The sequence below is a fragment of the Triturus cristatus genome, chromosome 2_1 (assembly GCF_964204655.1).
Source record: "Triturus cristatus chromosome 2_1, aTriCri1.1, whole genome shotgun sequence".
NCBI lineage: Eukaryota > Metazoa > Chordata > Amphibia > Caudata > Salamandridae > Triturus > Triturus cristatus.
In genome coordinates, this window is record NC_140581.1 from 984,293,216 (window position 1) to 984,308,799 (window position 15,584).

Here is a 15,584-nt window from a genome sequence, read left to right on the forward strand (position 1 = left end):
GTCAGTAACTTCAACAGTTGTTTTGAGGGAGGCATTTTAAGTTATTGTTCAGGTTTCAGGGTTTTTTCGTAATACTCTCATGGCGTAGCATCATTGGGGTTAGCTCACTCAAAATGCTGGTCATTTCAAAACATTTCACCCACGTAGAATGCCTCAGTTATTCCCACAGTGTGAAGGACTCACCTCCAGTGTGTAGGTGGCATGAGTTGAAGGTCCGGACAGACTTGACCCGCTCAGTCTGGGTTTGTGCAGCTTTCTTCAAAGTAAAGGGAAGGGCCTGGGAGTTTAGTTTTCACAAATGGTGACTATGGGACCTCTTTAGTTCTAGATGCACAGCAGTCTAGTTTGCTAACAACATTTTAGGGACATTCAGAAAGATTCTCTGGAAATGCATTCCGCCCGTTGGCTTTGTGGTTTGTAACTCACATTTGCTTGCTTTCTATTTGCTGGCTTTTTTGTTTTAGGCTTTCCAGCTTGAGTATGTCCCTTCAGTGGCCCATACCTTATTTACTGTATCCTTCTGAGTGCCTGATTTCTGTAAACATGCCTTTTAATTTTGTTCTTATCTTGTCACATTTGTGGTTTGTAACTCACATTTGCTTGCTTTCTATTTGCTGGCTTTTTTGTTTTAGGCTGTCCAGCTTGAGTTTGTCCCTTCCGTGGCCCATACCTAATTTACCCTATTCTTCTGAGTGCCTGTTTTCTGTAAACAGGCCTTTCAATCTTGTTCTTATCTTGTCACATTTGCTGTGCATTCAAAGACAGAGGTCAAATGACAAGCTGTCTTCTGAGGGAGCTTGGTGTTTCCTTTCCTTTCTCTGACTTCAAAGTGAGAGGTTTCATATAACAATCATACTGGCTTCAACGGGTGTGCGAGAGGAAGGCTGTACAATGTTTTTTTTTCTAGCACACAATAACATTTAAATGTCTGTAAATGAACTGTGTAGAAATGTCAGATTAGCAGACCACAAATGAAGCACATTTTAAAGTAATTCTGAAGCGTGATGGAAACAAATATTTTAATATAATCAGAACAAATCAACACACTAGGTGATGCCATTTTCACACCTTATTGTTTGTGATCTGTAAACTTGTATCAGAAAAACTGTATGTCTACGCAAACGTAATGGTCATTTTAATTGAAGATGTGTTGTTTGTAATGGCAGTGCACTACAATACCATTCATACTCCACTTTACCCCACTCCACTCTACTCTGCCCCAGTCCACACCACTGCACTCAACTCTGCACCACTCCACACTATGCCACTCCAAACTGTTATTGCCCTCTACTCTGCACCACTCCACTCTACGCCACTTCACTCTACGCCTCTCTACTCTACTTGGCACCACTCCACTCTACGCCACTGCACTCTATGCCACCCTACTTTGCAACACTGCCCTCTATGCCATTGCACTTTACGCCAATGCACTCTACTTTGTACCACTCCACCCTACGTTAGTGCACTCTATACCAATGCACTAAATGCCACTCTAATCCACTTTGCACCACATCACTCTACACCACTTTACTTTCCACAACTGCACTGTACCTTGCATTACTCCACTTTGTCGTGCACCACTCAGCTCTGCCCCACTTCCCTGTACTCTGAAACAATCTACTCTACTCCACTGCACTCTGCACCACTCCACTCCACTCTGTGCACTGCAATCTATGCCGCACCACTCTATTCTGCTTCACTCTACTCTGCACCAATCTATGCTATGCCACTGCACTCTTCTCTAACCACTGCACTCTATACCACCGCACTCTAGACCAATCTATTCTTTCACTATACTCTGCAACACTCTAGACCACTGCACTCTACGTCAATGCACCCTACACCTCTTTTCTATATAAAACTGCACTCTACAACAATCTACTCTGCAACACTGCACACTCTGCTACTGAATTCTATGGCACTGCTCTTTACCACTCACTCTGCACACTCTGTTACTAAACTCTACACCACTCTACTCAACACCACCGCACACTACACCAGTTTACTCTAAGGCACTCTAATCTACTCTTCACCAGTGCACTCTATGGCACGGCACTCTATGACACTCTACTCTATGACACTCTACTCTATGCCACTCCTCTCTATGCCACTTCACTCTAATCTGAACCAATCTACTTGACTCCACTGCACTCTACACCACTCTATTCCAATCTGTGTCATTCCACTCTACGCCACCGTACACCACTGCAATGTACCCTGCGTCACTCCACTCTACTCTGCACCATTCTACGCTACACCACTGCAGTCTACGCAGCTCTAGTCTATGCCACTGCACTCTACTCCAAAGCACTCTTCACCACTTTACTTAAAACAAATACAGTCTACGCTACTGCACTCTACGCCAATCTACTGTGTACCACTGCATGCCACTATACTCTTCTCTGCAACACTCTACTCTATGCAACTGCACTCTGTGCCGCTCTACACCATTGTACTCTACATCGCTAAACTCTATGCCACTCTATTGTATTCTGCACCACTGTACTCTAAGCCACTGCTCTCTACACCACTTTACTCTGCACCACTCTACTCTATGCCACTGCACTCTATACGAATGCACTCTACGCCACTCTTCTCTGTGCAGCCGCGGCCGCTGCAGGTAAGAGCGGTGTTGTGCAGTGGGACTGGGTGGAGGGGGATTTCAAAAGACGACCACGAGGCAAATTAAATAATTAATTAATTTTCCCTCGTGGTCGTCTCTCGAAACCCTCCACCCGGCCCCACCGTCCCACCGCTTATACCTGCAGCGGCCGCAGCTGACTCTGTCACTAAATTTTATGCCTCTATACTCTACTCTTCATGACTCTACTTTATGTCAATGCACTGTACCCCACTCTACTATGTACCATTGCACTCTACACCACTTCAGTATAGGCCACTACACTCTACACCACTCCACTCTACTCCACTGCACTCTACAGTGCAACACTGCACTCTCTGCCACTGCACTCTATGCCAATTCACTCGACTCCAGTGCTAATTACACCACTACTCTATGCCACTGCACTCTACCCTGTACCACTCCTCTGTACACCACTCTACTCTGAAACAATTTACTCTACATTACTGCATTCTATGCCACTGCACTTTACGCCACTCTACACCTCTGCATTCCCCCCTGTACCACTCCATTCTACCCTGCACCACTCCACTCTACACCACTGCACTCTACTCTGAAACAATCTAGTCTATGCCACTGCACTCTACCCCACTCCACTGTACTCTGCGCCACTCCACTCTATGTCATTCCACTCTGTACAATTGCCCTCTACACTGCCGCAATCTACACCGCGCCACTCCACTCTATTCTGTACCACTCTACTCTACGCTACTGCACTCTATGCCACTCATCTGTATGTCACTGCACTCTACACCAGAGCACTCTACACCACTTTACTAAAAAACAAAGCACTCTAAAACTATGCACTGTACACCAATCTACTCTGCACCACTGTACTTTACTGCACTTCACTCTAGGCCACTCTGACACTCCACTCTTCGACACTCCACTCCAAGATACTTCACTCTATGATGCTCTACTCTATTAAACTGTACTCCACTCTGTGTCACTACACAAAACTCTAATACACTGTATGCTACTCTATGACACTACTCCACTCTACGATGCTCTACGCAACTCCCTGTACCCCACTCCATGCTACTTTATTCCAGTTAATTTTATGACACACTACTCCACTCTACTTCACTTTACTTCACTTCACTCCACTATGACATTCTATGCCACTTCATTCTACGATACACTACACTAATCCACATCACTCCACTCTATTCCATTCTACTCCACTACTCCACTCTGCCACTCCACTCTATGACAACCTTCTATGCTCTACACCACTCTACAACACTTTACTCCACTCTACACTACACCTTCCATGCCACTCCATTACACTCTATTCCACTCCACAACACTCTACTCTACTCTGACACTCTACTCCACTCAATTCTACAACACTATACTCCACGCACTCTATGCCCTTAAATTCATTGACACTCCTACTCCCTCCACACCTCTTCAAGCCACTGCTTGTCACTCAGATCTACACCACTGTACGCCACTCCATGTCACTCCACAACTCTCTGTGCCACTCCATAACACTTCACTTTGACACTCCACTCCATACCACTCTCCTTTACCCCACTAAGCTTTAGCCATGCTGAAAAGCAGCCACGCTTGTGTGCAACATGGCTAAAACATATTGGCAAAACCAATAACTCTTGCATAAATGAGACCTATTTGCTTTGCCAAAGCTCGTTCATTTTTAGTCCTAGTGTGGCAGCATTGAAGAGGAGCATTTTAGCCTTGCCTGTCACCACAGCATGGTGTACTGACTGCACAGTCAATCTACCCACACGAACATGAACCATTGGTTAAAGAAATAATGCATTGTTCCAAGCATTAATTAAATCCGATATTGTTACCTTCTGCTGCCCATTTTCTACTATCAGCCACTGTCAGCTTAGCTGAATCTCTTATGTGTTTACTTTACATATCTGGCATGAGCTCACAGAGCATCACTTGCATTGGTTGTCTGGATGAACTCAATTTTGCTTGCAACATGCCTTAAAAAGTTGGAGGATTGTGGAGCGAAATCGGCAAGTTGTAGAACTCACTAAAAAGCGCTAGCCTACCACCTAATCGGCAGATTTGTCAAGCATGAATTCAGAGCCTGCAGCCCCTCCAAAACTTTTTGGCAATTTGGACGAAGAAGCAAACACAGCTACAACCTGCTGATATTTTTTAGTAAATAGTGGCAGTCCTATCTGGAACTATCAACAGGAAAAAGAGTGCTGTTTGAAAAGATGGAGATGTGGCCTAACAGCCCCAGCTCCCAACTATGGGACTGGAAAACCAGATTTGAGTCTCTGCATTGGCTCAGAATTCTGTGGTTCTGGGAAAACACTTAATATCACCACGCCTAAAACCACACATACACAAAACGGTGGTGTCTCGTAATTTTAAGAAATAGTTGGGTGGTCACATTCTCACTTCCACACATACTCACAACCACCCATTCACAAGTACACTGATCCACACCCTTACATTCACAAGCACGCACACACACACCCACTATTCACAAACACACTTGCACACAAATACAATTACACATACGTTCATACATATATGCATGCAACCAAACTTTCAAAAAGCACTTCCCGAGACTAGGTGGGGGTGGCAGGACCAGCGGGTGACAGGAGGGAGAAGCATTAAGTTACCAGAAGGAGCTGGAGGCTTTAGAAAGTGAAGGGAAACACAGAAGATCCTGCTGCCTTCTTTTATCAGCTATCCTTGTCATGGGTCAGCCAATGAGAGGAGGACCTTCTCTAACTCAACACATAGTGGGGTGGGGTCAGTGAGACTTGCTGACTCCACCCAACTCTGTGACAAGGCATCAATAACAGACCATCAGGGCTTAAATCTGAAGTGCCCAGAGCTGAATCTATTGGTCACTCTCCCTCTTGTTATAAGGACAAGGCCTCCGAGGGCTTTGCTAGGCTGAGGACGTCACTGCTCTCAGGGCTGCAATATCTTCAGTTCAGCAAAACCTGGCTCAGGCTGCCAGGTGCGTGCGCCTGTAAAGCGCCTGGCTGCTTTACCCTGATATGACGCTCTGCCTGACAGACACTCATCCTGCTTTGGAAAATGGAGGGGGTGGAGTCCTGCCACTCATAATAATGGGCCCCCTCTGAATCTGATCATATGTAATGTAATCTGGTGCTCATGCTATTTAAAAAAAAGGCTAATAGCATGTAGCAGTTGTAAATGTAAATGTTTCTATCTTATAGAAAGTGTATTAGTTCTTTGTTGTCAGGTGGCAAACAATTAATTATTCAAGCAAAGTACATACTGTCACCTCTGTGTGTTCACACCTTCCAGGGATAGTTGCTTGTCAGAAAATAGCATACAAAAATATCGCCCAACATAAATATTGTGTCCTAAATATCACTTACGAAAATATCGTCCTAATAGGCAGAGGTTTTCTGTTTCAAGTCCAATATGGCAAAATGTTTGTAAACAATATTGAGCAAATAATATTCATGTCAGACGATGCAATATTCTGCCACCATTCCTCTGAGATGATGGAGGACCCCCATGCCTTTTTCCCATTGTCAATGGTACACATCTCAATGGTACTCATTTTAGCAACATCAGTAGAGAGGATTATGAATCTTGTCATGCAGGGCCGGACTGGCCGTAGCGAGCATCAGGCGTTTCCCCGGCATGCTGAAAGGTTAGGGCCGATTTTACAGCGGTGTGGGCCATTTTTGTTAGTTGAGGCCGGATTTGCAGCGATGCTGCTATATTGGCCCCCAGTAACAAAAGAAGCAGGGGGGCTGGTCCGTCATAATTGCCTGGGCTGGTTTGGGTTCCCAGTCTGGCCCTGTTGTCATGAGGCTGATTCTACAATTGCACTAAAGGCCATTTATAGGCTCTGGCCTGTCACAAATTCACTCAACTCAATATCATAAATTCACTCAACTCAATATTACCCATCACAGTGATACTCATTTAAACAACATTAGAAGGATCAAAGACTTCATGCTTGTACACCTGACATGTAATTGACTCTACATCAGCCATACTGGATTTAAAGAGGTATGGGTTTTCCATGACCTGTCAGGTGTGTAGCCAACTGCAGATGCATTAAGTATAACTATCATAGAGAGCCACCAGCCACCCCATTGAATTCAGTGTTTCTGATTCCCCAGTGCATCTCCACTGCACTGTAAGGGGTGCCCCCTCCTAAAGACCACAGAAAAATAATTAAGACGCTATCTGAGTTTCAGAGATGGGAGAGATTGGCTCTCACATCTCTGAAACCACATGCTCTGATTCGAGAAAGAAGATGGTGGTGTACGGGAAGTTGTTGGAAACCCTGGGGAACAAAAAGCTGGTGGAGTCGCATCAGTCTATCTATTTTTCTATAGTAGCCTTGTTTGCGTTAGCCTCAGTGACACAGTATTTCCTTACTGCCTGTTGCCTTTGTGAAATGTAGAATGACAAATTTCTTTCTCACCATTTATTATAGTCTTATAGCCCACTCCAGCAAGGGCCTTTAAGAAGGAAGCAGGCCTTTAATGCCGGTATAGCCCAGCAACGGCGGGCTATAAGGCTATTAGAACATTCCTTCACTAGAGGGCAGAATCTTCTAACAAATAAAACAAAGGCCTCAGGGAGTCCAAGGGGATTTAAATTCCCCTGGCTCCATGATTCCTTTGTCTCAAGATTCAAATGTTCAAATTGAAATTAGGTTATGGAATGTGAATATTCTATACTATATCGTTTGTTTCAGAGGGTGAGTTACTTTCCTTTGGCAGGGTTAGTATCAGCAATGGCTTCAGGCTAGTGGTTAACAGTGCCCACTTCACTTAAACTGTTCATTGTGTTTTTCTTTCCAAAGGTTCTCTTGAGGTGGATTCTAAGCGTTAAGAAGAATTATAGGAAAAATGTTGCATATCACAATTGGAGGCATGCCTTTAACACAGCCCAGTGTATGTTTGCCGCTTTAAGAACTGGCAAAATTCAGGTATGTACAATGTTTCTGGGAGAATACATTCTCAAACATGTGGGACAGTTGATTGTGCCAATTTATCGAGCTATCAGAAGAGTTCCTTTTTAAACAACGATGTAGGGATTGTATTTCCAGCAAAATAACCCTTGTTTAGAGATGGTTTTGTGTGCCGTTTGTTTTGCAAGCCTTATCCGCTCATGTAGAATTTCTTTTTTGGTCCACACTTTATCTTATAACTTTTTGAATTACAGTTTAATAAAAATTATCTTACACTTGCACACTGCTAGGAATTCATACAATAAGAAAGGCCAAGGGATTGGAGGGGGGGGGGGGGGAACGGCAGAGTCAGCTTACTATGAAAGGGAGGAACAATAGTGGCGCATCATATTTTTTGGGGAGGATAGAGATTGTTGTTGTTGTTGCTGTCTCCATTGAATCTCCAACGTCTCTTTGGAATCTGTGACATCAGTTTCAGAGGATTTAGACATTCTGTGAAACCACCCCTTTCTCACTAGTTCAGGGACATGTCACACCATTCTCCAGGCGTCTGCCTCTAGATTTCAGGGTTTTGTCTTCAAAGAAATCTTTTAGTCTGCCGGACCCTCCTATGTTTAAGATAACACGCGTCCCCGTTATGCACACATAGATTTCTCATCAATTATGTCATTTCAAATGTTGCAATGATGTTATCAATGATGCTATAAAACATGTCAGGAGCACCCCCCATTGCCATATATGTAAATTGAAAATGGAGGGGGACTGTGTGCCCCCCCCCCTCCTCGAGCTTCATCAGGCCCTGGGGACCCCATCCCCCAGGGCTGTATTTTATTTAAAGGGAAGGGGTTTACATGGCACCCTTCCCAAGCCTATTATGGTCCTAGGGACCCTATCTCTCATAACATGTATATTTCATATGAAGAGGGGAGCATGTGGCCCCCTCCTGAGCTGTTTTCATCCTCCAGGTCCGAATAAATGTAAAAAGGGGAGAAGGGCACGCACCTCCCTCCCGAGCCATTTTTGGCCCAGGGGATCCCATCCCCTGGAGCCCAGCCTGTTAATTAAGGGGAGGAGGGCACATGGCCCCACTTCCAGAGTCATTAAAAGGCCCAAGCGTCCCTCATCCCCCAGGGCTGTGTGTTTTTTAAAGGGGAGCTCGGCCCCCCTTGCCAAACCTATTTTGGCCCAGGGGGCCCCATCCCCCGGGGGAACACATTGTTTCAAGGTGGTTTACCTGGGGCTCTCCCAGGGCACCCACCATACACAATGTTGAGGCCGCTGAGGGAGCCCCAGGGCCCCCATAGCCCCAGCTAGCTTCCCGCTTGCTTCGGGAACCGGCATTGCCCTGCCCATAGGGAGCAGGGATTTATGCTGTTCCCTCCAGGCGGGAGCAATATCTTGATCTGTTCCCTGCCAAAACAGATCTCAAATCTGCTCCCAGCTGGCAGGGGCATTTTAAAAGCTCACGCCCACTGGGAGCAGACTTGTTTGCTCCCATTTGGCCAAAGCTTTGAAAATGTTCCCTGCTAGCGCAGGGAAACTGCTGTGTCATGGGGGGGCTCCGCCGGACACAGCAAATGAGCCCGCCCTGTAGTATAGGGTCCACCGGTCCAATAAAGGCTCGGGGGGGGGTGGGCCGTGCACCCCCTCAATTTCACTTTTGTAATCCTGATGCCCCATGGAGGATGGGGTTTCCAGGGCCTTTTAAAGGCTTGAGGAGGGGACTACATGACCGCCCCTCCCATTAGAAATACTGTGGGTCCAAGCGGATGGAGTCCCTGGGGCTGAATACTGCTCGGGATGGGGGGCCACGAGCCCCCTCCCCATATCAATGAATTGGCCCTGCCATGGGGTCTCCAGGGCCAAATACAGCTCGGGAGGGGGGCTATGTCCCCTCCGCTTAATTATACAATGCGGCCCGAGGCTGCCATTTTTTTTTTACCCTACAGGATTCCCACAGGAACACGGCAAAAATTGCCGATTTGTTTTGTACTTTGGCCCCAGGTGGGTCCCCCCCTAAAGGGTAAAGGGTATCCATACATTTTTCAAATGTTGCTGGCAGCCAATCAAAGCGCTCGCTCCCACAGGAGTCTGATTCCCACGGGAGCAAGATGGCCCCAAGGGAAAAAAGCTATCTGTGTCAATCAGTGCGCTCTAGTTTTAAATTGGTGCTCCCGATAGACTCTCTTGAGCATCTTGCAGACCCAACCACCCAGATATGCAATTATTTTTTAACCTTAATTTCACAAAAACTACTGAACGGCTTTACACCAAATCCCCAAAAAGCTCAATCTGCGGACCAAGATTTAGCTTCCTACCAAATTGGGTGTAATTCCGTGCAGCAGTTTTTGCAGTAGTGCTTCTCAAAAAAGTCTATGGTAAAGGCATGGGGATTTTACGTTTTAGAGCTCCCCTTTTTTCTCGGCCTTGTGAGTGACCTACATTCTTTGAAGACATCTGCTTTATCTTTTATTACTACAGGGCTCCATAGCAAGAGCAAAAATAAGAGGGGATATGGGAAATCCCTATCTCATTGGCCTCATGACCAGTGTTTCTGATTATGCATGAGCGGATTCTGTGATATTTAAAGAAACTACAAATTTTGAATGGCACATTGTTTTGTTACGGATGATAGATCCCACTTAGATATGGATAATATCAGGAATAGGAGCAAGAGGGGAGGAAGCATGAGCTATGCATGATCCTGCTTTCTGAATAGGAGGATTTTGTTTCGGAAGATGATTGGAAAATGTTAAAAATTAGAGCACAGCAGCAAACATTCTTTTCTTCTCAAGATTTAAATGGCTTCTACAGTATTTTATATTAGAAGCATTTATGAACAACATAATGTGAAACGATTGTGCCGCATGCATTATAACAAAATGCAAGCACCCTAGTCCTTAAAAATGCTTTCAAAGATCTGTTTGGTTCAAATTACCTGACATATCAAGTTGAACACAATATTACAGAAAAAAAGTCACTTACCATCATTTTCCAGCTTTATTTCCAGCTTTAGCATTGTGATCTCATAAAAGCTTGAAGTACATGCAGAGTCATCACTACCCATTGCTCTTCCCCTCTCTCTCGCCCCCAATTCTGTTATCCCACTGATTTGTTGAGTGCTACACGCATAGAATAAATAAATAAACTTATTAATAAAATATATATTTCACCATCTGCAGTTTTGATCTATGCATGTTGAAGATTCCACTATTCTAACAAAAACCATGGTCAATAGCCCAGTAATTCATGAAGTTAGTGAATCCCCCATTCAGAGTCTCCTCATTCCTTCAACTTCAATGACATATCTAGGCAGACCTTGAGCAAAAAAGTGACTGCCTCATTCACAAAATGTAAACTCTTCTTAGTTGTGAATTTAGTTTGATTGAGGGGCTAGTAATGTTCCTTCTGAGTGCTGAATGTAAATTTAGGTAATAATGTTATGTTGAGAAGGATGGAGGAAAGTGTCCCTGGGTTGACAACTCTTAAAACATAAAATCTTTATAAAGTGAAAAATAAATGAAAGCCAACGTTTTGAAACCTTCCAATAGTAAATAGATTCCTACCCTTCTGAGTTCCAGAATGCTGTCATGCCTAAAACAACTTTATTTTTTTTTAAATAAATGCTTACCTCCCTTTATGAATAATGGAGGATTTCCCATCAGTTTATTTGACAACCTTATGTGTGAGGTCACATGGGTATAGAAGTCGCCTTATCATTCAGAGTGACATCAAAGGATTCATAGCACACTGAACTTTGATAGGTTAATGCCAGAGAGCAACTCACAGCAAAGTTTGGGATGTTTTGATGACTAATTAAGTGGTGACTGGTATTACCCATACCTATGAACTTAGTCTTTGAAGAAAATATTTGGTTTTATTATACATATATATATATTTTCTACTGAAGGTCTCCAGTAGGTAGTTATAGTTAGGACCTGATTTCCATTGGAAAAGCATTTTTTTATTTTGCTAATAACTGTTTAATGAATCTTCATGAAATTTTCAAAATCAGTGTGCAAGTCACTTCAGCTGCTGTCTGACAAGTTTCAGGGTGATTCGTTAAGCAGGGGCCGAGAAAAAGGCGTGGTCTCAAAATATGTTTTCCCCATGTAATTTCCATGGGATTTTTGACACCACTACAGTCTAAACCACTGAAGAGAATTACATCAAATATGGCATAAAGCTAGATCTTGGTCCAAAAAAAGTGCTTTTTGTAATTTGGTGTAAATCTGTTCAGTAGTTTTGGAGTTATTACAGAAAAAAGATTTAGGTATATCTAGAGATATAGATCCACACACCAACAGCAATGGCTTGATTGGCTGGCCGCAACATGAGAGAAAAGTTGCTGCCGCCATTTTGTCAATCAGGAAAAGGTTCCCGGTTGGGGGGTTATACAATGTAAATAGGAAATAAGTTAAGGGGTCAGGATAGAGGTATGCTAACAGCATTTGACTGATTGAGGGATCTGTAAGTAAACCCTCACGGGCAAGAAATTCTCCCAAAAAGTTTTTGGGGGACTCGTGAGGGTCCGCGAATCCACTTCCCAATTGAAAAAATATAGTCCTACTCACACACCCACTTACACACCCACACAACCACTCATGCACCCACTCACACATCCATCAGCCACTCACAGACCCAGAGAACAACTAACACACCCACTCACATACCTGTACAGCCACTCACACGTACCCACTTAAAGACTGACATAACCACTCATATACCCATTTAAAGACCCACACAGTCAGACACACTCGCACCCACACACCCATGCAGCCACTGATATACCCACTCAGAGACCCAGAGAACCACTCACAAATCCACTTACACACTCACATACCTACCCAGAGACCCAGAGAACCACTCATACACCTACTGACAGACCCACAGAGGCACTCACACACCCACTCACAGACCTACACAGCCAGACACACACATACTGACACACTCACCACACAGTCACACACCCACACAACCACTCACACACCGAGGTTACAGGGCAGTTATAGTTAGGACATAGCATTAAAAAGGATAGGTTCAGATTTTACACACACAGCACCATAGCAATTCAGCAGCTATAGTTATCTCAAGTAACTATAACCTATGCTCTTAGGTAACTATAACTCCTGCCCTCACCATGCACTGCTAATTACATCACTGATGACATCTTCTATGACATCATTGATAATATCACTGCAACATTTGCAGTGAAATTAGTGATGTGAAAACTGTGCCTGTAAGGTGTGCGAAATAGAGTTACCTTAGGGCATGAGTTATATTTACCTGAGATAACTCTAACTATAACTGCTTAATTTCTATGGTTTTTGTGTCTGTAAAATCTGAACCCAACTATAAAGTCCCTGTAACCTTTTGTTTTTTAGTGAATTTCTAAGGTTTTTAAATTCTATTTCCTAACTATATTGTCCCTGTAACCTGTAGTTTTTCAGTTACTACGTAACATGCAGTTTTTATCTTCCTACTATACTTGTATGCTTAAACTCAGTGGACCTCGTTACAAGGTACCTTGATGTGGGGTGTTGATTTTGCACTCCTGAGTAAGGATGTAATGAGTACCAGTAACTGTATGGTAGAGAGTTAATCTGGAATCCTGGTTGAACCCTGAGAATCACTTCAGTCATTACTGGCCTCCAGTAATGAGGGTATATATGTGCAGTGTTGGTAAAGGTGTTGGTAAAGGCTGCTAAGCACCTATAGAACATCAAAATAGATAATTAAAAAAATACGAGCTTTAACTAGGGTGGGGAAAAGAAATGGTATAATAGAGTCGGAGATGCACATGTAAATTATGAGAACATATGGGGTACTTAGATAGAGGGGGTCTAGGCACATGTCCAGAGGAAAGACAGAATGCATGGAGAGTTGGGCACAGTGGGAACGGGGGGCCTCCAGTTTAATGCAGGTCTGGGGTAATACAGTCATGACTATGGGGAGGGGTGGGGTTATATTGTTTTGTCAATAATCCATGTGTCAGAAGGGGGTGGGGTGGAGGGAGAAGGCCTGGGATCCAGAAGCCCTACGATGGCTGCTGTTTGTTTTGCTTGTGATTTCTTTGCCAACTATACTGTCTTGGCATATATATATATATATATATATATATATATATATATATATATATATATATATATATATATATATATATATATATATATATATATATATATATAAGTCAACTTTAACTGTGGTTTTTCAAGCTCTAGGGGAGCCCGTATCAGAGTCCGGGAATTTTCTCTTTTTCACTGGTGTAATAACTTCGCACACTTATACTACTACACTGGAAGGAAGTTGTCAGAAGTACCGAAAAAGAGAAACTTGCTAATATCACGAATACACAAAATGTTTTTGAAATGCCGAGCAAAACCTGGCGAATATTTGGAATCTTAAAAACGAAAATTGATTAGTTTGCTTATTAGAAAAAAATGAGACGGTAGATTTGCTTTATTGGCTGAGAAGAGTAAACTTTCTTTTCCGTTACCTATAATCCCAGCCCAAAAAACTGAATAAATGTTTTTGATGATTGCTGTATTAAAAGTAGTCTTCATTTCTGCATGTTAAGGATTTTGCGTCAGCAATTCTCAGTTAACACCCTGTTTATAGAGTCAAATGTTCTTGGATATATTTATAATGTAGATTTGGTTTGCATCTTTCTTTGCAGAGCAAACTGTCTGACCTGGAAGTTCTTGCTTTGATGATAGCCGCTCTAAGCCACGATTTGGACCACAGGGGTGTAAATAACTCCTACATACAAAGGTAAACATCTCTCTTCACAGGTCCGCATTTCAGGAACCATGGGTTATTGGCCCACTGTATTCTAGTTGGTCTCTCCTCCAATGGCCAGTTGTAAACATATCAAAAACGTGAAAGTGGTAAACGCCAGCGGAACGACCAATATTGGTAAAAAAGCCAAGACTTGATAGGCACGCTGTGCCTATGCGGTCTTGACGGCATTGTTTTTGTTTCCCAAAGACAAACCCCTGAACCGGAGCTTACTTTTAGAGAAAACAAAATAATGCTTGGAAACTAGCTCACGTCATACATGCTATTTATTGCTAACTGTGGTCTTCATCATGTCTCAGGTTGATCGTAGTCGATAAGTTTTCTGTTAAACTCCCAACGGGGGTTCATGTCTTGCCCTTCTGATGGGAGTCCTGCCTTTGTAATCCTATCCCTGCAGAGCAGACATATTTGGATTCAAAGTTAGGTAAATTCCATCCAAAATAATGAAGCTACAATGTCAATCCTCCCCAAAATGCTCATTATTGGGGTGCCATTTGATTCAGAATTGATTTTGAATCCCCAAGCCAACTGTGTCTGCTGGATCCACCATACAATATCTGTGATAACTATGGGTGTCTTTTTCCACTTTTAATCTGTGCTTCAAGAATGTCCTTTACCTCATGGTTGAAACATAGTGCCTGAACTACTGCATTGTCATTTCCACTCTTCTCTCAACCGTAACCACTGGTAACCCTCCAAATCCCCCAAACGGAAAATCAGGCCATTTGCGACTGCTAAAAAGGGTTGTAGCATGTACCAACGCTTTTTTGCAAGTCGGTAACCTGCTACAAACTCGCAAAATAGGGTTTGCAAATCGCTATTAGGAATGTATGTGCCAAGGGCGTCCCTTCCTAATAGTGAGACGCGGAGGGATGTACGATTGTTTTGTTTTGCTACTGTAAATGCGGTCGCAAAACAATCACAGTTACCACCTATTTCAAACGGGTGGTAAGCCAGTAGCAAACGGGAAGGGGACCCCAGGGGACCACTTCCCCTTTGTGTTTGGCAGCGAAAATATTTTTTAAGAGCAGGCAGTGGTCCCATGGACCACTGCCTGACCTTAAAAAATGAAATCAAAACTTCATTTTTTTCTTTTAAATGCATCCCGTTTACCTTTAAGGAAAATGGGCTACACTTGAAAAAAAAACATTGCTTTATTTAAAAAGCAAACACAGACATAGTGGTCTTCTGTCCCTAGCAGGCCACCATCCCAGTGATTGTAGCCCATTCCCAATG

The 15,584-nt window shown here is 43.4% G+C and overlaps 1 protein-coding gene across 5 annotated transcripts in view; it reads left to right on the plus strand.

Annotated features, from left to right (window-relative positions):
• Positions 1–15,584, plus strand: part of PDE5A (phosphodiesterase 5A) — a 708,225-nt gene that overhangs the window by 606,588 nt on the left and 86,053 nt on the right. For all 5 annotated transcript variants that reach the window (XM_085634223.1, XM_085634230.1, XM_085634240.1 and 2 more), the window contains exons 13-14: positions 7,443–7,568; positions 14,227–14,321. In XM_085634223.1, the coding sequence (XP_085490349.1) occupies positions 7,443–7,568; positions 14,227–14,321 (221 nt within the window). The remainder of the gene's footprint in view (positions 1–7,442; positions 7,569–14,226; positions 14,322–15,584) is intronic.